At 39.2% G+C, this 24273-nt stretch overlaps 1 protein-coding gene across 1 annotated transcript; it reads right to left on the bottom strand.

Moving 5' to 3' along the window:
* On the bottom strand, window positions 1–23911 carry DRG1 (developmentally regulated GTP binding protein 1). The gene is made up of 9 exons (XM_049619062.1): window positions 23752–23911; window positions 22784–22907; window positions 20683–20858; window positions 13555–13624; window positions 10377–10546; window positions 8241–8371; window positions 6645–6812; window positions 6247–6369; window positions 1–308 (listed from the first exon to the last, which is right to left on the bottom strand). Exons 1-9 carry the CDS (start codon window positions 23791–23793, stop codon window positions 209–211), a joined length of 1104 nt encoding a protein of 367 aa, XP_049475019.1. The 5' UTR covers window positions 23794–23911; the 3' UTR covers window positions 1–208.
* Window positions 23912–24273: the final 362 nt, after the last annotated feature.

Here is a 24273-nt window from a genome sequence, read left to right as displayed (position 1 = left end):
TGCATATAGCTGGCTGGCTTACCAGGTCCTTTATGCAGTTGAATTTACAAGGTGACACCAAGTTAAGATAAGTAAAGTTCCAGTTTGGGTGCCTCCATTTCCCTCCCCTGAATCCTGATCCACTGGCTGCCAAAGCCAGAAGGGGTCTCGGGTAGGGTGCTTAGTCATGGGGAAAGCTCTTGTGGTTGGCCCGGCAGAGGGGTAGGTTTCACTTCTTCACAATCTGAATGACATCCTCATCTTCCAACGTATGGTCTTTACCCACTTTTTGAGGATTGTGTTTCACAGACAGACCCCAGACCAGAGCGCTGTAGAGAAGGGAAATAAAAAAAATAGTCAGTGTAAATAATCACCTAGCTTCTACCCTATTTACCTGGATGCCACCTTTCTGCTCAGATTTAGCATTCTAGCTCTTAAGAACTATATGCTTACAACAGCCAAAATCCCCTCTCCAGAGTCAAGGACCAAATTCAAAGCCCAGAGGTATTAGCTTTCCCAGCAGTATAGCACAATGGCACCTTCAGATACAAAGTGGCAAAAAATTTTGGAAGTTGTGTGGTTCCTCTTCTTCCAGAGCCAATTTAGGAAAGTCAAAGAGAAAAAACACAAATGAGAAATGTTACAAGACTAATTTAAAATTAAAAGGAAAAAATAAGGGTTATAGAAAAATACAGTGAAATAATTCAGACTGAAAACTGATTCTTATACTGTCAGTTACAGACTGTTACTGAATACCAGTTTTTATTGGGTCTACTAAAACCATAAAGCACCTCCCTCCTCAGCCATGCTAGGAAAATTCTTCCTCCCTCCCAAGACACCGTAACTAGTATGTTCTCCTGAATTTTTGAATTTATGAAGATAATTTTTATCTACAGGCCTCCAATACTAAAAATTTGTTGTGCTAGTAACGGAAATTGAACAAAACATTAAGACCTGCCTCACAGAGGCTAAGAATTTTGTACCAAGCCATAGAAAAAGGTGGCCATGTTGTTATTATATGGTCTTTGCAACAAAACATCTTTAAAAACCTATGTTCCAAAAAGAAATCACTGAACGAGATTTCACTTTGTGGAAAACAGATAAATGACAGTTACAGATACAACACCATTAGTAAAACAAATATACATAAAATTTTTCAATGCACTAACAAGCAAGATAAATGCAAGGTGACCATTTTATAATCTTAAACTAGAAAACTAGTTTTTAATAATCATATTCAATGCCTGCGGCAATATCAGTGCCTCCTATTTTATTGATGGCAGTGTAAACAGGTTCAGCCCTTTTGGAGAGCAATGCACCAAAACATATCAAAGGCCATATTATTACTAATCCTAGATTAAAGTAATTAAAAGGGAAAGGTCTGTGTATGAAGACAAGAAAACTATGTAAAGTAGCAAAAAATACAAAAAACATGGTTATAAAAATGATGTGAATCTTGCAACACACAGAAAACACATAGTAAATGATCAAAGGAAATGTACATGTGGTCAAGGACATAAAAAGAATGCAACAAGGACAAATGTTATAATTAGTAGGCCTAAAGCTGAATTTTTATTAAGATGGTTAAAATGCTCTTTGTTTCATCATCAAAAAAAAAAGATGGGTGCCTTGGGTGGCTCAGTTCATTAAGCATCCAACTCTTGATATCGGCTCAAATCATGATCTCAAGGTTTGTGAGATCGAGCCCCGCATCAGGCTCTGCACTGACAGCCTGGAGCCTGCTTGGGATGCTCTTTCCCTCTCTCTCTGCCCCTTCCTAGTGCATGTGCTACAAAATTTTTTAACTTTAAAAATTAAAAAAAAGAAAGAAAACAGAAAAATAGCAACCAAACAAAATTCTGTTTAGTTTTTTTATTTTTATTTTTTATTTTTTAAATGTTTATTTTATTTCTGAGGGAGAGAGAGACAGAGCACAAGCAGGGGAGGGGCAGAGAGAGAAGGAGATACAGAATCCGAAGCAGGCTCCAGGCTGTCAGCACAGAACCTGATGCAGGGCTCAAACTCACAAACTGTGAGATCATGACCTGAGCTGAAGTCAGATGCTTAACCAGCTGAGCCACCCAGGCGCCCCTCTATTTGCTTTGATAGGTCTCTTCTCCAAAATATCTTTCTCCCTCCTCATTTAATTCCCTGGCTAACTTACAGTTCTCTAGAGGCTTAGAACAGCGTCCTGCCACCATGGAAGGTAAGAATTATCTAGAAATCTATCACATTTGAAAATGGAAAATATCTAACTTCACAAGACTCTCCTGCATTAACTGAAATATATGCTAAAATATAATGGTTTGAGGATAGTGAAAATTAGCACCTGCACATGGAATTTAGTTATTTTGGATTAAAGGAATGTCAAGCTTAATAAAGGTCTTCACTCTTCTAATATTCTTAGGATCAGCAACAAGTATTTTTATTTTTTTTTTGTTTATTTTTCAGACAGAGACAGAGCATGAGCCAGGGAAAGGAAGAGAGAGGGAGAGAGAGAGAGATACAGAATCTGAGTCAGGCTCCAGCCTCTGACCTGTCAGCACAGAGGGTGACATGGGGCTTAAACTCGTAAACTGCGAGATCATGACCTGAGCTGAAGTCAGACATTTAATTGACTGAGCCACCAGGCACCCCAAGTATTTTTATTTTTTTAAGTATATTATTTTTTTTATTCTTTTACATTTATTTATTTTTGAGAGGTAGAGAGAGACAGAGTACAAGCAGGGGAGAGGGGGAGAGAGAGAGGGAGACACAGAATCTGAAGCAAGCTCCAGGCTCTGAGCTGTTAGCACAGAGCCCACTATGGAGCTCAAACCCACAAAACGTGAGATCATGACCTGAGCTGAAGTCAGGTGCTTAACTGACTGAGCCACCCAGGCACCCCAAGTTTTATTTTAATTTCAGTCAGTTAACAGTGTCATATTAGTTTCAGATGTACAATATAGTGATTCAACAATTCATACATCACCCAGTGCTCAACAAGACAAGTGTGCACTCCTTAATCCCTATCACCTATTTAACTCATCCCCCCACCTCCTAGTCACCTCCCCTTTGGTAACCATCAGTTTGTTTCTTATAATTAAGAGTCTGTTTCTTGGTTTCTCTCATTGGTTTTGTTTCTTAAATTCCACACGAGTGAAATCATATGGTATGTTTTTCTCTTATTCCACTTAGCATTATACCCTCTAGATTCATCCATATCATTGCAAATGGCAAGATTTCATTCCTTTTTATGGCCAAATAATATTCCAGTGCATGTATGTGTGTGTATACATCTTCTTTATCCATTCATCAATCAATGGACAAAAAACAAGTATTTTTAAAATGTCATTATTTCCATATTTTCCTGATCTTCTACAATGATTTTCTATTTTCTTCAATTTTAAAACAACTTTTTAAATTTCAGCCCATAGAGTTGAAAAGAACTATTCATAGATACTGTAATCCAGTTAGTTAAAATATTTCTCATAGGGTTATAGGTTGCAATTCTGAACTACTACATATGTGTATATATATATGTATATATATATATGTGTGTATATATACATATATATATACACACATATATATATATACACACACATACTAGAATTAAGTAAATAAGTAGATTAAGTAATGATAGCCAGGTTTCTCATGGTTGAAGAAAGATGTTAAAAATAAGAAAAAGGGGGGCGCCTGGGTGGCGCAGTCGGTTAAGCGTCCGACTTCAGCCAGGTCACGATCTCGCGGTCCGTGAGTTCGAGCCCCGCGTCAGGCTCTGGGCTGATGGCTCGGAGCCTGGAGCCTGTTTCCGATTCTCTGTCTCCCTCTCTCTCTGCCCCTCCCCCGTTCATGCTCTGTCTCTCTCTGTCCCAAAAATAAATAAAAAACGTTGGAAAAAAAAAAAAAATTAAAAATAAGAAAAAGGAAAAGGCTTTAAAACAAACCCTGTGGTGTCGAACTGGAATCAGAGGTAACCATATAAGCTCACAGGTTTTTGTTTTTTATTTATGTATTTATGTATGTATGCATGTATTTATTTATTTATTTATGAAAGAGAAAGAAAAAATGTGTGTGTGTGTTTGTGTGTGTATCAGCAGGGGAGGGGCAGAGAGAGGGAGACAGAAGCACCATCAGTGCAGAGCCCAATGCAGGGCTTGATCTCCGACCATGAGATCACAACCTGAGCCGAAACGAGAATCGGATGCTTAACTGACTGAGCCACCCAGGCGTCCCTAAATTCATGGTTTTTAAGATAAGGATGCGAGGGTGGGTAAATAGATGGATAAATAGGAAGGACAAGAGAGATACAGAAATAAAGATGTAAGCATGGGTTAGTATCCATACATACACTTCCTAGCTGTCTGCTGAAACGGCCTATAAACAATGACAGCCCACTAACAATGAACACACCTAGCACACACATCTTGTATACCAGGGCTTCTTGGAGAAGTGACTGATTCCAGGGGTGGTGCAGGGAAAAAAATCATTATGAATCAGGAACATCTAGTAGTGCCAAAAAGTAAGGAAATGCTTAAAAAAAAAAAAAAATGGCAGTTTACTAAAAGAACACAGGAGCCAACTGAAGGAGTTCCTAACTGCCAAACCTAGAACACTTTGAGTAACAAAATAATGGTAGTACTGGATTATGGCCCATGGAAAAAATACCCAAGAGCTCATACCAATATAATTATGAATTAAATTAATAGGAGAGAAGCAATAGCTCTAACTCACAGAACTCCAGTAAATAAATGTAAAATCAAAGAGGGAAATAAAGAATCACCATTAGACAAACAACACTGCAATAAAAGTTGCCGACAAGCTCCACTGATAGGTACTAAAATCAGCAAGAAGAGAAACATGATTTGCATAGTCTCAGAGTAACTCCCCCAAAATATTTACCAAATACAAAGAAAGAAAAATACTATTTTTACAGTAAAGAATCCGAACCAACACCAACTTCACCAAGTGATTAAAGTAAATATCACTATCAATAGGATATACTGACATCATGATTCTTGTGATAGGATGCATTGAGGATATGTCATAGTTTTTGTGATATTCTTACCAAAAATGCGTGTCACTTCAGTCGTGAGAGAACACTGAACAAACCCAAAGTGAGGGACATTCTACAGAATAACTGACCAGTACTCTTCAATGTGCCAAGGTCATCAAAGACAGTGAAAGGCTAAAGAAATATTACTGGGAGACTGAAAAACTGGAAGACTAAGGAGAAGTAACAACTATATGCCACATAGATTCCTGAAATACAAAATGGACACTGGTAGAAAAGGTATTAAAACTCAAATAAAGGGCACCTGGCTGGCTCAGTCAGAAGAGCATGTGACTCATGGGGCACCTGGGTGGCTCAGTCGGTTGAGCGTCCAACTCAGGCTCAGGCCATGATCTCACGGCTCGTGAGTTCAAGCCCTGCATTGGGCTCTGTGCTGACAGCTCAGAGCCTGGAGCCTGCTTCTGCTTCTGTGTCTCCTTTCTCTCTGCCCTAACCCACTCGCATTCTTTCTCTCTCTCTCAAAAATAAAATAAACATTTAAAAAAAAAAAACTTTAAAAAAAAAAAAAAAGAAGAGCATGGGACTCTTGATCTCAGGGTTGTGAGTTCAAGCCCCATGTTTGGTGTAGGATTACTTAAATAAAAAAAATAAATAAATCTCAAATAAGGCCTAAAAATTAGTTAATACTATACCAATGCTAATTTCTATTCCTGATAACTGTACTATGGTTATGTGAACTGGTAACATCAGAAATGTGGTGAGGGATATAAGGAAACTCTTTACCTAATTTTTCAACTTTTCTGTAAGTCTAAAATTAGCTCACTTAGCTCAAAATATAATGTTAGAATTTTTTTTTTTTCAGCCTGTTAGAATTTTTTTTTTTCAGCCTGTATCAGCAATGAAAAGTATATGAAAGAGATTTAGGGAAATTTACCCATGCTTAAGGTTTAGAGTGGGTCTCAGTAACCACTGGAGGCCAATATGATCCTGGCAAGGAGAATTCACATTTGTGTTTGCCAAGAGGAACATGAATTAACAGAATAAAGTCAGAGCCCTTTGTACTGTCAGCTCTCCTGACCCGATGAGGCTTCTAGAGCTCTTCCTGCTCCAACTTAGCATGGTTTTAGGAAGACATTGCAGAGTTCTAACCAAGCAAGCATTTCAGCAGTTTCCCTGATGCCCATTTTCTTTAATGCTACCCTAAGAATTGGTAGTTAGTGGAATCAGTAGCTCCCATGGAAAAGAAGGCACTACATGCCCATGATACTTACTATTTAAATTCTTTGATAAGATTTTTGTGAATCTTCATGCAGAAATCCTCCACCGTGGTCCTAGAGTAAGGCAGTACCACTGGGGATGTATAATCTGGCAACTGGCCTTTGGGTTTGGTGTAACTAGGACAGAGAGGGAGCAGAGGTTGCTTACTTCTTGGAACGTTTCATGTGTTAAATGCAAATCAACCCTCCATCACCCCTGAGAAGACCAGACACAGATAACTTTCAACTTGAGGAAGAAAGTGCCCACAATATGGCCTGGCACATGATAGAAATTAATATACTTGTATATTAATTATACAAGACAAATTATGTTAATGAGTTCCAGGAGGTATCATTTTAGGACAGTCTGGTTTAATTCCTACAGCAATATGACCCTTTCCACTAAGACTTACATCCTCACTAGCTTCAGATAGTCCCAGATCTTTTCCAATAGGTCGTCAAAATTCCAGCGGTGATGGGCAGAAATTGGGACACAGTGAGGCACCTTATAGATGATATCCAATTCCTCAATGGAGATCTGATCAATCTTATTCAATACATAAATACAAGGGATATAAACTCTACAGAAATAGAATAAAATAAGACATTAGTCTGGAGCCTTTGACAAAACTCTCAGTGTGATTATTAGCATCTCCTTGCTCAGGACCCCAAATCAGAGATTCTCAAGAGGCACAAGAGGCAGATCAACCCCTCAATCCCTCCCCATGAAAGGCTTCCTACTAAAATAAGGTCAAATGTCTGAAAAAGTAAACTGTGGGTTGAGAAGGAACAAAACTCAGGCCCTAGTCTGAGCCATGCAGCTAATTACTGAGAGATCATACTGCAATAGAAGAAACACAAGCTTTGGAGTCACACAGACTAAATCTACTCCCACCTTTGTCACTTCCTAGATGTAAGTCCCTGGGAAAGTCTCAGAGTCAATTTCCTACAAAGTTGTTTTATGAATTATAAATGTAAATAAACTTTTAATAACGTTTCATAATTTTTTAAATAAAGAACATAACATCTGGCAAAGTCACAATCCTAATGTCCAATCAATAGGGCAGCCAAGGCTACTAATTATTGATAGCAAGCCACAACTTCTCATGCTTCAAATGCCTCACTTATACAATGGCCTAACTCAAAGAATTAGCCTTTGCTTGTTTTCAAATGAAAATCAAATAAATCCATCCAACAAATAGAGACAAATGAACAGGAAAGCAACTAAAAAATATTATGCTCAATAAGAAACTCTTAAAAACTGAGAATAAACTGAGGGCTGATGGGGGGGTGGGAGGGAGGGGAGAGTGGGTGATGGGTATTGAAGAGGGCATCTTTTGGGATAAGCACTGGGTGTTGTATGGAAACCAATTTGACAATAAATTTCATATATTTAAAAAATAAATAAAAGGAAAAAATAAAAATAAAAATAAAATTTTAAAAATAATAATAAAATAAAAAATAAAAAATAAAAAATATTATGCTCAAATGCCAGGAAAAAATTTTACAGTAGCTTAAATTATTATTTAATTTAAAATACTAATAATAGTACTTTTTCATGAAATAGGGCTTTAGCTACATACCCTTAGGTTACCCTTAGAGAGAACAGATACAGCCCAGTATGTTGAGTTCTACAGGATAGCCTACAGGCTTTCTCAGATGGATTAATTCTGGGACAGCAGATTGTGAACTACTCCCTTCCACCATTGTATGACACAGCTTAGGGGACAACCTAGTTCACAGCAAGTAACTGAAATGGGGAATTTAACCATCATAACCAAATTTAAGAGCAAAGAAGGATGTTAGAAATCAAAACCAATTTCAATTTACAAAAACCAAAATCAATTTACAGCTAACAAAACCAAGGCCCACTATTTATCTGAGATACTAGCACAGCTAGAGTTAAAATCAAGATATCCAGAATTAGAATATCCAGATTCATAATCCAATGTTTCCACTACAAGGCTTAAATTGAAACTCAAGCACCAGACTGTACATGTAGTCAGTACCTGTTTCCTTCCACCACGTCAATAAGGTCATCTGCTGTGGCATCACTACGCAGAGTCACATCAGCATTGTGAATTTTGTATTCAGCCAAAATGCTTTTCACAGTTTCAGCATCCAGCTCACTCTGAGGGCACTAAGTGAGCACAGAAGACAGTAACTGGTCACAGAGCAAAAAAATCTCCCAAGAGTATCCATCATTGTACCCGAATAATTCTAGCTAAGGAGAGCAAGTTCATTTCTGAAGTCTGTTATCCTGGATGAGAGTAAATGACTTTTATTAGGAAATACTTGTAAACTAATAATCTTTCTAAACTCAAATGAAGGTGCTATAGACTGAATCACTCCCACCCAAATTCATATGTTGAAGTCCTAACCGCAGTATCTCAGAATGTGACCTTTAGGGTTAAAGATAGGGTCTTGAAAGAGTTAACTAAGTTAAAATGAGGTCATATGAATGAGCCCTAATTCAATGTGACTGATATCCTTACAAGAGAGGGAGATTAGGATACAGACACACAGAAGGAAGACCATCTGAAGACAAAAAGGGAAGACAGCCATCTACAAACCAAGGAGGGGCCTCAGAAGAAACCAACCCTGCTCGTACCTTGATCTCAGATACCCAGCACCTCTAGAATTAAGAGAAAATAAACTTTTTTTTTTTTAATTTTTTTTTTTTAACGTTTTATTTATTTTTGAGACAGAGAGAGACAGAACATGAACGGGAGAGGGGCAGAGAGAGAGGGAGACACAGAATCGGAAGCAGGCTCCAGGCTCTGAGCCATCAGCCCAGAGCCCGACGCGGGGCTCGAACTCACGGACCGCGAGATAGTGACCTGAGCCGAAGTCAGCCGCTTAACCGACTGAGCCACCCAGGCGCCCCAAGAGAAAATAAACTTCTGTTGTTCAAGCCACCCAATCTATATAGCAGTTTTATGGCAGCCTTAGCAAAAAATTCAGAAATAATATGAAATGTTCAAATTCAATTATGACAGGATAACGGGAAAGATCTTTTGGTCAGGACAGCTTAACTTTATGCTAGTCATATTATCTGGACCTCTAGAATGTTAAATGTTGTAGGAAATTCTCAGACCTCAATTATATGACTTAGAAGCAAGCAGCATGGAGCAAACTGATTACTCCTCCAATATGAAACATTTTCTTTACTTGGCTTCCAAGATTTCAAACTCTTCTGGTTCTCCTCCTTCTTTCTCTAAGAAGTCTTATTTGCTGGTTCTTCCTATCTCCCCAATCTATAATCATGGGGTGGGAGTTGGGGAGGAAGCTCCATCCCTGAACCTCTTTTCTATTTATACTTACTTCCTAGTGATCTCAGCTAAGCCCATGGCTCTACAGTTGCTAACCACCAAATTTGTACCTCCAGCCTTGATTATTCCTCATATGCCTATTTGATGGTAATGCTTGGATGTCTCACTAGCATCTCAAACCGAATATCCTGATCTTCCCCTCCCCTCCAATCCTATCCTACCCAAAGTGCTACTATTTTAATAATAAGAGTCTATTTTTCCAGCTGAGGAAAAAATCTTATAGTCCTCTCTCTCACAACCCACATCCAAATCAGGTGTAATTCCTACCAGCTACTTCCAAAATCTTTTGACAACCAAGCACTTCTATCTCCCCCACTGTTACAACCCCACCAACACTCTCCATCCCTTTTCCCTAGTTTAATTTTAGATTTATCATCATCTAATATACTGTATGGACTCATTAATTTTGTTCGTTACTTTTCCACACAGAATGTAAGGACAGAGATTTCTGTCTATTTTGCTCCCTCTTCCAACCTCCCTCCCTTCCCAACAAGGGCCTAAAACAACATTTTGCCCATGGTAGGCGCTCTATAAATCTGTGTTGAATGAATGAAAACACTTGATATTAGTAGCCATCTACTTTATGCAAGCATTAAGACTGGTCTATACTCCCATACCATACCAAAAAATAACCTAAAAGAAGAAATGAAGTTGCAAAGGTAAGTCTGAGATTGATTCGTCCTACTCTGTCAGTCATTACAAGGTTATTGTGTTACCTCAGTTAGTGCTAGAAGCCAGGTAATTTCCAAATGTCAACATCCTTCCACCCCAGTTCCTTCAGCAGCCTGTCCCACCCATGTCACCTCCACTTACGGTGGCTGTGAGATTAATGCCTCCTTTATCCTTCTTCTTAAAGCCAATGTTAGGGGGTTTGCTGTTCAAACGAATGCCAAAGCCTTCCAGCTCATTTTCAATTATCTTTTTATGCCCCAAAGGTTTCAGGACATCCAGAACAATCAGGATCAAGTTACATGTTCGGGCCACTGAAGAATGGAAAAAATAATTTATATGTAAGCAAAGGTCACTAAAGACTTAACTAAGCCAAATACTCAAAAGCTGGAGTATTGAGAGGGGTAGAATTCCATTTAGAAACAAAGGACTTTTTTTTCCTATTAATATAAAGACACACATGAAGTTCTTAAGGTTACCAAATTCTATCCCAGAAGTCAATTTGCAATGTATGCCTTGTTTTCTGCTGGTATCTCTAGAAGATGTGTTAACTTCTAGATACACTAGCAGAAAAACAAGTCAGAATGAAGAACCAGGCAATAACCTAAATCCCTGAAAAAGTTTAGAAAGATTTAAAACAGTAAGAATTCTAAAAAAGATCATCTGCTTAGCATATTTTTAGTCAACTTTATTACCAGCATAATTATATACACATATATTACATATATTATATATAATCAGTGTAATTTATAAAAAATAAACTGTGTCCATGTCATACAGTTTAATGACAAATATATATACCTATATGGCCACCATAAGCAAGCAGGATACAGAACATTTCCATCACCTCTGAAATCAATCTTCCTCTTGATTCCTATTCAACTACTCATCTGCTTTCTGTCACATAGGTTAGTTTGGCAATTTTTAAAGTTTCATATACATGGAATAATACAAAATACAGTCTTTTGTTCCTGACCGTTTTAATTTAGCATAATGTTTCTGATATTCATCCACGAATAACTTTTAACATATGATTCTATAAATAGTTAAAATTAGTAATTCAATATAAAGGTAGAATAAAAACACTTTCAAACATGAAAAAAACAGAAAAATTTACCTATCAATTTATCTTTTTTCTGGTAGTTTACTAAAGAATGTGCTTCAGCAAAACAAAAATGACCCCCAAAAAGAACACCGACTCTAGGAAACAGAGGATTCCACACAACAACACAGAAGAAAGTCTCAGGATGACAGCCATGCAAAAGAGTTTAGCACTGCACTATCCAATATAGACTCCACTAGCCACCTGGGCTATTTAAATTTAAACTAATTAAAGTGAAAAAAAATTGAAATTCAGTTCCTTAGTCACATTAGGCACATTTAAAGCACTCATCAACCACACATGCTTAGGGGCTACCATACTGGAGAGCATAGATTCAGAACACTGCACTCCTGGACAGTGCTGATCTAGAAAGCAACCAATCCAGATTAAAGCAAGAAGACAGGGTGCCTGGCTGGCTCAGTCAGTAGAGCATGTGACTCTTGATCTCAGGGTTGTGAGTTCAACCCCCACCCTGCACGTGGAGCCTACTTAAAAAAGACAATAAAATTAAAAAGAAAGAAGACAGGGTACAGGACAGTAGTGTCAGGATTGTGGGGAAAGAATGAAATCAGTAACTCTTGAGCTATATTTAAGTATCTAGAAAAATACCGATGGATAAGCATTTGATCTGTTAGAATATTTGAAAAACAGTAGCAAACACAGAAATGTAAATAAAACAAAACAATTACTAACTCCATGAAAAACAAATTTCAAAAACAGATTCAAGAGAAAAGAAGCGAAGTCACAACACACTACTTATCTTAGCATTGAACAAAAGTTATATATTCATTACATAATAATGTAAATTACAATTGATAAGTTAACTACAAACTGTGATATAATTTCTTTGAAAGACAAGGGGTAGGTGGGGACCTGGCTGGCTCAGTCAGTGAAGCAAGCGACTCTTAACCTCGGGGTTATAAATTCAAGCCCCATATTAGGTGTAGAGATTACTTAAAAATAAAATCTTGGGGCCCTTGGGTGGCTCAGTCAGTTAAGCATCCAACTTCAGCTCAGGTCATGATCTCACAGTTCGTGAGTTAGGGCCCCATATCAGGCTCTCTGCTGTCAGCGCAGTACTGGCCTTGGAAAACTGTGTTCCCCTCTCTCTCTGCTCTCCCGCTCACACGCGCACCTCTCTCAAATAAACATTAAACACAAAAAAATTTTTTAATAAAATCTTAAAAAAAAAAATAGGAAAAGTTGTATGGAGTATAAGAGAGCTAATTCTCAACCATGACATGAAACCAACAGATGATATCTAAAATTAATTAATTAATCATGAAATGGCAATATAAGCATAATATTTAAAAATATGAAGGCAAGGGCGCCTGGGTGGCTCAGTCAGTTGAGCAACCAACTCTTGATTTCAGCTCAGGTCATGATCTCGCAGTTCTTGAGTTCAAGCCCCACATTAGGCTCTGTGCTATTGGTGCAGAGCCTGCTAGGGATTCCCTCTCTGCCCCTCCCTAGTTCACACGTGTGTTCTCTCTCTCTCTCTCTCTCTCTCTCTCTCAAAATAAATGAACTTTAAAAAAAAAAAATGAAGGTAAAAAACAGAAAGAACCGTTGAAGAGTTGACAATATTTGCCAATGGGGAATGACGGTGGAGGTGAGGAGAGGTGGAGTAGCAGATTGTTGCAATTTATGACTGGCCTTTTATAACACTTTTACTTTTTTTTTAATGTTTATTTATTTTTGAGAGAGAGAGAGAAAACAAGCAGGGGAGGGGCAAAGACAGAGGGAGACACAGAATCCAAAGCAGGCTCCAGGCTCCAAGCTGTCAGCATAGAGCCCGAAGCAGGGCTTGAACTCACAAACCACGAGATCATGACCTGAGCAGAAGTTGACACTTAACCAACTGAGTCACCCAGGCACCCCTGTAACATTTTACTTTACATAAAAGAAGAAGGAAAGACATGGGTGGAAGTCAGGAAACCCGAGTTCTAGTTCTGAATCCTTCTGAATCTGCCACAAACAGTGCTACACTGGACTGAAGCACTTCACTTTTCCTGTCCTTAATGTTTCTCCTCAAATGGAGATCTGGATTGTTACTCTCTGAGGTCCCTTCAGGTTCTGACATTCTATTCCAGTAAGAAGTCAAGTAAAACTATGCCCTTCATTGTAGTAAAATCTCTAAGTCCAACAGTCCCCATCTAAAGCAACAGTACCTGATAAAGGGATGATATCCCAGAATGATGGCAGCCCTGGACCACTCACCTGCAATGACTTGACGGCCTCTGCCTTTCCCATCCTTGGCACCCTCAATGATACCTGGAAGATCCAGGAGCTGCAAGATTAAGGATGGGGAAAGGAGAGAAGGAAAAAAAAAAACAAACACAAAAAACAGTCATAAATCTAAACAGATCAAATAGAATAATTTATTTTTCAAGTACCCAAAATATAAAGGATTCGAATCTGATCTTCCTTATAAGCTGTGTATTACTTTACTATGCATCCAAATGTCAGCTACAAGTTTTTTATATACTTTACATCTAGTTTAAAATGTCTAACAACCCTGAGACCAGGATATTGGCTGAGGTTCATACAGGTTAAGTGATTTGCCCAAAATCACAGTCCAAATCAAGTAAGATCTTAATTTTCTGAAACCAATATTGCACTGTATGTTGGCTAACTAAAATTTAAATAAAAAAAAAAAAAAACCCTCACATTTTGAGGGCCAAACTCATTATTCTGCATTAGTATTCCCTAATATTCTTCTTTTCAGAAGGTTGAGCCCCCCCACACCAATTCCTTACTGTAGACAATAGCCGGATCTTGATATTCACATGATACACTCAGAGCTTTGCCAATCTTCCAAATTGCCCAATTCACAAAAATTTCTGCAATCATTCTTAAGCTGGTGAGCACAGAATAGTCACCTGTAAAACCTTTTTAAATGCAGATATCTGAGCCCCATCCTGCAAATTCTAATTTAGAAGAGCAAAGTTCACATGTTGATATGTACTTCAAAAGGCTCCATGGGTGACTCTGATGTGTGTTCCCAATTGAAAATGACTGCTCAAATGCCCAGAAAATGCAGTAAAGTAAAACTTCAGAGAAGTCCTACTGTGTATACCTAACAGTAAGAACATAAAAACCAACTTCATAGCACACAAATCAAATGCACATCTCAGCAAAACTGCAAACTATTAGTCACAAGCCCTTAAGAGTCCACTGAAAACAGTTAAGAGCATATACAAAATCTGAAAATACCAAGGGTCCACTGCATGGCCAATACTGAATTATCCACATAAATGGACAAGGAACAGAGTTGAAGCTCATCAAAACATCATTTAAAACTAGCTTTTGGGGCGCCTGGGTGGCTCAGTCGGTTAGGCGTCCGACTTCAGCTCAGGTCACGATCTCACGGTCCGTGAGTTCGAGCCCCGCGTCGGGCTCTGGGCTGATGGCTCAGAGCCTGGAGCCTGCTTCCGATTCTGTGTCTCCCTCTCTCTCTGCCCCTCCCCCGTTCATGCTCTGTCTCTCTCTGTCTCAAAAATAAATAAAACGTTAAAAAAATAATAATAAAAAACAAAAAAACAAAAAAAAACTAGCTTTTGCTATAAGCCCATCTGACCTTATAAAAACATACTTCACATTAAATAAACCACAATGAAAAAGAATTCAGAAGGTGTTTAAACAGTTCAACTTTTCCTTTCAAGAACCTACTCAAATCTCCTCCCTATTCTTCACTACATAATAATGTTACCTTCTCTAAGACTAATATAACACAACAAAATCCTCTCTCTTCACAAAAGATAATGCATGTTGAATACATCAACCTTGTCTTGGAAACTTTAGTTACTCTGATTTACAAGGCTACATGGGAAGTAATAAGCACACCAGATCTTGATTTCTAAACATCATTCTCCAATAAAGGAAACTAGACTTCCTTCAGAAGTGGTTGACTTCAGGGCTAGAGCAGGGGAAAAAATCTAAGATTAGCATTGTCTTGCCAAAAAATAAGTACTCTCAAAAAGATGGGGGCTTATGGAAAAGAACACAAGAGCCAACCTGAAGGAGATCCTAATTGTCAAAACTGGAACAATACGAGTAGTAAAATAATGGCAGTACTGGACTATAACCCATAAAATAAATATCCATGAGCCTACACTGATACATACTATTGAATAAATAAGACAGAAAAATTCTTCCAAACAGAATTCCAATTAAAAACATGTAGTAGGAAAGAGAAAAAAAAAGAATCACTATTAGGCCAGAAGCAGAGTAATAACTACTGCAGACAGGATCCACAGATGAATGCTAAAATGAGTGGGCAAGTTTGAGAAACAGGATTTGTATCTTCTCAAAGTACCTCCCCCAAGATACTTATTAACTACAAAAAGAAAGGTAATAACTTTTTAAAAAAGAAAGATAATAGCTTTACAGTAGAGAAATCCTACAGATACTAATGTATTTAACCAACCAATGCAGGTCAGCAACAGCATTTAAAACATGTAATCCCAGGGGCGCCTGGGTGGCTCAGTCGGTCGAGTGTCCGACTTCGGCTCAGGTCACGATCTCGCCGTTCATGAGTTCGAGCCCCGCGTCGGGCTCTGGGCTGATGGCTCAGAGCCTGGAGCCTGCTTCCGATTCTGTGTCTCCCTCTCTCTTTGCCCCTCCCCCGTTCATGCTCTGTCTCTCTCTGTCCCAAAAATAAATAAACGTTAAAAAAAATTTAAAAAGAAAACAAAAAAAAACCCATGTAATCCCATGATAAGATGCACTGAGAAGGACACACCATCACTTCAGGGCATTCTTGCCAAAAATACATTAAAACCTCAGTCTAATTATGAGAAAATATCAGACAAACCCAAACTGAGGGACATTCTACAGAACAATTACTCAGTACTCTTTAAGTGTCAAGGTCTTAAAGGACAGGACAGAGTAATTATTACAGACAGCAGGAGAATGAACAAAAAGAACTAAATGCACCATGGAATGAGAAGGCATTTGGTGGGAAAATTGGTAAAAATCTGAAGTCTGTAGTTCAGTGATCACTGCATCTATATTAATCTATCTCTAATAATTCTTCTGTGATTATGTAGAATATTAACATAAGGGGCATCAAGATGAGTGATACAAGAGAACCTCAAAATAATTACGCTGAATGAAAGAAGCTAACCAAAAGAGAGTACGTTTATATTTACACATGGTCTTATTTATACACAACTCAACCTGTAAACTAATCTGCAATGACAAAATATAAATAAGTAATTGCTTGGAGATGAAGGGGACCATGAGGGAGGGGGCATTTGGAAATTTCTGGGGTTGGTATGTTCATGATCTTGATTGTGGTGATGTTTTCACCAGTATATAGCTATGTCAAAACTAACTAAATTTTATACTTTATCTAGTCTATTGTATGTAAATTATACCTCAATAAAGAGGTTTGAAAAAACAAAAAGTTCATCATCAGTTGTTCCTAGAAATTAAGTCTAGAGTCTACTTCAACTCTCCCAAAGAGTCTATAATATAACACTTAGTAAATCTTTCTGCTATATGTATTATATATGATATATATAATATATATAATTATATATTATACTTAATTATATAATTATAATCTAGTTATATATTTTACACAATATATATTCTATATAATTATATAAGCATAATATAATATACATTATATATATATATACATAACATAAGCAAAAGGCTTTACTATATACACTGAACCTCGCTGATGCTATCAAAAACTCAAAAGGAAAATCCATCTGGATAATCTAAAACTCTTAAACATAGAATATGACTATATTATCATATAAAAGAGCATCTGAAAGAGAATATTACACTGAGAGAAAAGAACACAAGTTTTCTACCTATGGCAGCTAAAACGCAGGGGAAAATTTATTGAGGCCCTAGAAAAGTAAAAACAACTTAATTTTAGCTTGTCTTGAGAGGGAAATACCTTTAAGGTTAGAATGAACCATTTAAATGTGGCAACTAAATTTCAGACAATATCAAGGCACATTTAGGGTGATATGGCTATAGACGTGGCAATCAAATTTCATTCAATAAAATAACCCATGCTTAACATATCTGAATTTCATATTACAACCAAGAGATAAGAAAAGAATAAATATTTGTTTAAATCATGAAACTGTAGGATTTTAAGAATTCAATGTTAAACTAATTCAAACTCAAATGCCTTTAGAGGTTAAAGCAACTAACTTAAATATGCAAATCAATTATATACATAGAACAACAGGAGTGCTAGGGACACTAGCAAGGTGAAAACAAGCCCCATAATTTTAAAAACTGAACATCCTCTCTGCAGGCTAATCTCCACCTATGTGATATATCAATTTTCTTTATAACATCCCTGGTAAGTGGTGGTTCAGTCACCTACAGACGTAGTAATTCTTTGTCTCAGGAGGTACCATTCCATTTTTAGACACCTTTACTATCAAAAAACATCATCCTTCCTAACAAAAAACCCAGAAATCTCCCTCCTTATAATTCTTAGTAGTAAATGGTTCTAATTTTGTACACCTCTCCCTTCCAAGTCACAGATAATGAGTGCTCTGCCACAAAACAACCAATTTAAAAAACATTCGAGGGCAGTCATCTTAATCCTGTTGTGTACTCCTTAAGTTGGTTTCTGGAGAAAGTCAGAAGGGAAGGAAAAAGAGAGGAGAGTGCATAGGCAGAAAAGAAAGCACCATGCAAAAAAGGGGGAAAACACCTAAAAGGTCAGGAGACACCGAAATGAATGCTTTGTGGGAAACACAAGTAAAGAGAGGGGCTAAGTAACTCTTTATTCTGATACACTCAGAAGCCCTAAAAGAGATGTCAATGGCATCTCATCAGGGAAGAGGTTATTCTAGGAGCTGCCAAAACTGTGATTATCAGTAAGACTCTGAAACAAGATGCAATCAAGCAGTGGTCCAGATATGCCCAAGCATCCTCACTCTTATTATATACATTTGAACATGGAGTACCAGAAAGATCTGCACGGGCACCTAACCAGCAGGAAAAAAAAAAGCCATTGAAAATACTACCAGGTGGAACTCCTGGATGGCTCAGTTAAGTGTCAATTTAGGTTCATGTCATGATCTCAAGGTTCATGAGTTCATGCCCTGCATCGGGCTCTCTGCTGTCAGCTGTCAGAGCCTACTTCGGATCTTCTGTCTCCCTCTGGATCTGCACCCGCCTCCCCACCCCGCTTCCCCGCCCACCAGCTAGTGCTAGCACACACACACTCTCTCTCTCTCTCAAAAATAAATAAACATTATGGGGCACCTGGGTGGCTCGGTCGGTTAAGCGTCCAACTTCCTCTCAGGTCATGATCTCACTGCTTGTGAGTTCAAGCCCTGCGTCGGGCTCTGTGCTGACAGCTCAGAGCTTGGAGCCTGCTTCAGATTCTGTGACTCCCTCTCTCTCTCTACCCCTCCCCTGCTCATACTCTGTCTCTCTCTCTCAAAAAATAAATAAACGTTAAAAAAAATTTTTTTTTTTTTTGGGGGGCGCCTGGGTGGCTTGGTCGGTTAAGCGTCTGACTACGGCCCAGGTCATGATCTCACGGTCCGTGAGTTCGAGCCCCGCGTCTGGCTCTGTGCTGACAGCTCAGAGCCTGGAGCCTGTTTCAGATTCTGTGTCTCCCTCTCTCTCTGCTCCTCCCCTGTTCATGCTCTGTCTCTCTCTGTCTCAAAAATAAATAAAGGTTAAAAAAAAAAATTTTTTTTTAATGTTGATTTAAAAAAAAAAAATTTTTTTTTTAATAAATAAACATTAAAAAAAAGGAAAGAAAATATTACCAAGATACTGGTCCCTTCCTACTTCAGATTCTATAATAAAGAAGTATGAATACACTTTACAACTCTCTGCATAGCTCAGCAAGAGGGAAAACAAATGCTTATACCAAGAGTTCCCTAACAATGAGCCAAGGTACTCTGTGGCACCACAGAGAACTCAGAGTCCCATGGGATATTCTAAATTTTCAAGAGAAACAGCAATTCTTGATATATGTCAGACAATGAGGAAACTACTAGCTCCACATACTTCACAATTTCAACACTACAGCCTACTACACTGCTTTCAATTATGTCAGATCGAAATTTTGGGAAGTTAGATTTTTCATCAGTGGCTATATTAAAAAGCACCACACAAAAATCAATGTGGAAAAGGAAACAAATGTGGTGGTATCCAATCTGATTCCATGGTTTGAGAAGTTATGTGGTACCCAACAGTGCACACATCCCATTAATAAATAACTGTAGCTGTAAGGACATAAATACTTAGGTTGTTGCTTGGACCTAACAAACTGAACAATTAGGTATTTATTTTGGCCTGGAGTACCATGAAAAATTACTGAGAGAAGAAAAGTTGTCAGGAAATAATTACTAAGACACTAAGGGTGCTGTGAATCAAGCAAGTCTGGGAACCTCCAGCCTAGATTCAAATGTCATAGAATTCAGAATCTTAAAAAAAAAAAAAAAAAAAAATCAGAATCTTGCTTTCTTAGCTGTGCAGCCAACAAGAATATGTTCCGTTATATCTTACATTTACGTACACCTTCTTCCATACCCAAAGGAACTCTTCATTCGGGAGCCCTAAATCTACCATCTATCTAAGAAAAACTCAGGACACTAACTTCATCAGGCCTCACAGATAAGAATTATCTTCCAAAAAGGATTTTATCATGTTATTTCTTTTTTTAAAAGCTTCTGATGGTTCCTAGCTACATATAAGATAAAATTCAACTTCCTTAGCAGGCACAGAAGGGCCTTCATAATTAAGCTCCAACCTACTTTTCCGGATTCAGTTTCTACCACTCCTGTCTACACCTAAGCTTGCACCACAGCAAGCTATTTACCATTATGGCGGCCTGAAATTGCCCTTTACCTTCTCTGGCTGATAAAATTCTACTTGAACTTCAAGACCCACCTCCACTGTCATTTTCTTTTTTTTTTTTTTTTTAACGTTTATTTATTTTGTGAGAGAGAGAGATAGTCAGTCCAAGGCACAGAGCCCAACATGGGGTTCAATCCTACGAACCATGAGACCATGACCTAAGCCAAAATCAAGAGTCAGACGCTCAACCGACTGAGCCACCCAGACACTCCTCCATTGTCATTTTCTACACGAAGCTTTTTTAGTTCTACCAGACCTTCCCCCAATATACTCAGGTGAAAAAGCACTCCCTTCTTTCTATGTGTTTTGACAGAAACTATCCCACTGTATTACTGTCTGTATGTACTATCCTATCATGTTTGCTAGATAGAAAGGGCCTAGTAGTTCAAAGGTTAGGCCTGGCATACGCACAGCTTCCCATAAGTGCTTTTTAAATTAACGAAAGACTGGATTTCTTCCCTTCTGTGGCCTGCAGGCCTGACTCACCTGGATCTTGGCACCTTTGTATCTGATGACACCAGGCACAGTGGTCAGAGTAGTGAACTCATAAGCTGCCACCTCAGAATATACTCCCGCCAGGTTGCTAAGTAGTGTTGACTTCCCCACTGATGGAAAACCCACAAAACCAATTCGAGCATCACCTGTCTTGGCCACATCAAAACCTAAAACATCAATAAATATCAAAAAGAAGAGGAAAGTTATCTCTTAAAATGTTGAGATTCAGGTAATTCCTTTCACATTCTAGTAGTCTATCCATCTAGGACATATTTCTCCAGCTTTCTACAGTTTACCTTTCCAGAACTTAAGCACACAAAATTTTCCCTAGAGCAATTAACATGGAATATTTACTTAGAAACTTTATTCTTCACTGTTATATACATTTCTAGCACCCATAGTATTTTAGGCTCGAAGGTTATATAATAATTGATCTAAAAAATGGGTTTCTTTTTTGTCTTACAAACTCTAAGAACTGTATGATTAACTAGGTTTGCTTTTCTTTTCTTTTCTTTTTTTTTTTTTTTTTGGTAATGGCTGCAAACAAGTTCAAAGGCAAATTTATGGCCCTCCTCTAGGAAGTGTACAGACTTTATGACATTATTTTTGGTCCCAACTTTATCTCTCTTGGCTTCAACTTATTCTTCCTACTTACATTTCCCTTTGCACCAATATCCTTATTTTTTATTTTGTTGATGTATGTATGTACATATTCCTGTAAGCCAATGAAAACCTCTTTGGGATCAATACAAGATATACATAAGGGCTCCTGTCTGGCTGTCTTTTTTTCTTTTTTTAAACCTTTTATTGAAGCATAAAGATACACATAGAAAAGTGTCTGATTATCACAAGGCAAACCAGCTAAGTAATCAGCATCCACCACAAGAAATCATATTCACCATCTTCAGAAGCCCCCTCATCCCCCAATCCTGCTATTACTGACAAAAGAATAACTGCCATTCTGACTTCTATGACAACAGATCAGTCCCATTTGATTTCTCATTTTGGTCCAGCATTCCATTTTATAAATATAATATATCACAATGTACTTAACTATTCTGCTGTTGATGGTCATCTGGGAGTTTTCTGCTTGGGATTAAGAACAAGTCTGTACATTTCTTTTGATGACTTATGTATGCATTTTTGATAGGCTTGCCCCCAGAAGTAGAACTCCTGGGACATAGGTTATGCCTACATTCTGAGAAAAGCATACATACAATTCTTGATGTTGGGGTCATGAGTTCGGGCCCCATTGGGTGTAGAGATTACAAACATAAATAAATAAACTTTAAAAAAAGATATATAGGGGCACCTGGGTAGCTCAGTCGGTTGAGCGATCGACTTCAGGTCAGGTCATGATCTCATGGTTTGTGAGTTCAAGCCTCGTGTCGGGCTCTGTGCTGACAGCTCAGAGCCTGGAGCTTGCTTCTGATTCTGTGTCTCCCTCTTTCTCTGCCCCTCCCCCATTCATGCTCTGTCTCTCTCTGTCTCAGAAATAAACATAAAAAAATTTTTTTAAATAAAAAGATATATATAGAACACTAGTTCATTACCTAGAAAATACTCATTTGCCTTTGAAATCAGCAGACTGAAATAAGCACAGCTCAAGAATTTAGAATTAGAAAATACAAATCTACCTTGATAGACTTTTTTAAAGATTTTTGTTTTAATTAATTACTTATTTGTTTGTTTGTTCTGAGAGGGAGAGTGAGCAAGCAGGGGAGGGGCAGAGAGGAGAGAAAGAATCCCAAGCAGACTCTGCAGTGTCGGCACAGAGCCCGATGTGGGGCTTGAACCCACAAACCGTGAGATCATGACCTGAGCTGAAATCAAGAGTCGGATGTTCAACTGACTGAGCCACCCAGGCACCCCTAAGGTTTTATTTTTAAGTAATCTCTACACCCAATGTGGGGCTCAAACTCACAACCCCAAGATCAAGAGTCACATTCTCTACTAACTGAGCCAATCAGGAGCACCTACTTTGATAGAAATTTTTTAGTTATTTTTAAACCATACAGCTATATTATTTTGATAGAAAATACACCAAAAAACCCCAAACCAAAACAAACCAATGCTTAAGAAAAACACAAACCTTCTCCTGGCCCACCACCACCACCACCTTTGGGGGTAATGAGTTCTCTACGAAGCTTAGCAAGGCGAGCCTTAAGCAGCCCTAGGTGGTGTGCTGTGGCCTTGTTCTTTTGAGTCCGAGCCATCTGTAAGGGAGGAATCACAGTCATAAATCAGAAGCAGTTCCCACAGGGTAAAATATCCAGAATGAATGCTCCCTCAAATCTGAATGATTTTTTTCCAGATCCTACTGTCAGTATACCCATTTTAGTCAGACTTAAAAAAGGGGGGGGGGTGTAAAAATCCATTCTCTTCATCATCCAGCCCATTCTCACTACAGAACAAACAACTGAGGCCCAAAAAGAAGACATGACCAAGGTCATTACAATTAGCATTCACAGATCAGACTAAAACTGAGCTGTGGATTCCTTTTCCAATGCTTGTACCTGATATGCACCGTCTGATACAGGGTCACCACTTTCCCGATTTTAAAGAGCTCTGAGCACTTCAGACAATACAATCACATAGTAATTCGTGTGGAATCAACAGCTACCACAGATGTTATCCCAGATCCATTCCCGGGAGCAATACTGTGGGAAATTCAGCCATCAAGTAGAGATTGGGGGAAAGGGAGAAGGGTTTTGAACGCTGAAGAAAGATACTGAACGAAGTACGTGAGCTGGTCAGGGCTGGACCACAGAGAGGAAGAGGATTCGGTGTTGACCACAGAAAAGGAAGACTGAGAGGAACGATGTTCGGACAGGAGCCGAACACTGGAACGGGGTACCGACCAAGGTGCAAGGTCCGAGCTAAGGGGAGGCGGGGGGCTCCGGCGGAGGCTGAGGGGAGTGGGGGGACACGGGGCCGGGCTGAGAGGAGTCGGAGAACGCAGGCCCGGTCCTGACGCGGCTGAAGGGAGTACAGGCAAGGGTAACACTGCCGAAAAAGGAACGCTCCGAGGGAGAGTGAAGCGCCAGCTGTGCCCATTACCTCGGCTTCGATCTCCGCGATCTTGGCTAAGGTGCTGCTCATGGCGGCGAGTCACCGGGGGGCGTAGTGGCCTGCACACAGCCTACCTCCCCTCACACAGCCGCCTGTGGACCTGCTAAGGCCACCAGGCGTTACTGCAGCGCGCAAGCGCGGTACTTCCTACTTCTCGCGAGAGACTTCGCGCAAGGTTCACCGCGAGATGTACAGCTTGGGGTAATCTCCTCCCCTTCAATCAACCCCGCCCCGTCCCGCGAGCCAGCGCGGTGTCATAGAGCCCGCGGGAGCGGGGGCCAGAGAGGCCGACCTGGTCTGTACCTCCCCGAGCGCGCGGAGGGTCGCGCGCCGCTCGGCCCCGCCCCACCGGACCTGCGCCCACGTACTCTTCCGCGCCCGGCCCCCCGCGCGTGGTGTGTGATAGTGGCTTCTGGTTACTGCCGGACAGAGCCGCAGCCCTCCGACCTTGGGCGTCAACGCCCGGCGTGAGTGAAAAGCTCACTCAAACCATCTACTTCTCTTCCTCAC

Source organism: Panthera uncia, assembly GCF_023721935.1.
Source record: "Panthera uncia isolate 11264 chromosome D3 unlocalized genomic scaffold, Puncia_PCG_1.0 HiC_scaffold_8, whole genome shotgun sequence".
In the NCBI taxonomy this organism is placed as follows: domain Eukaryota; kingdom Metazoa; phylum Chordata; class Mammalia; order Carnivora; family Felidae; genus Panthera; species Panthera uncia.
Note: the sequence above shows the minus strand (reverse complement) of the source record. Positions and strands in the feature narration are given on the sequence as shown.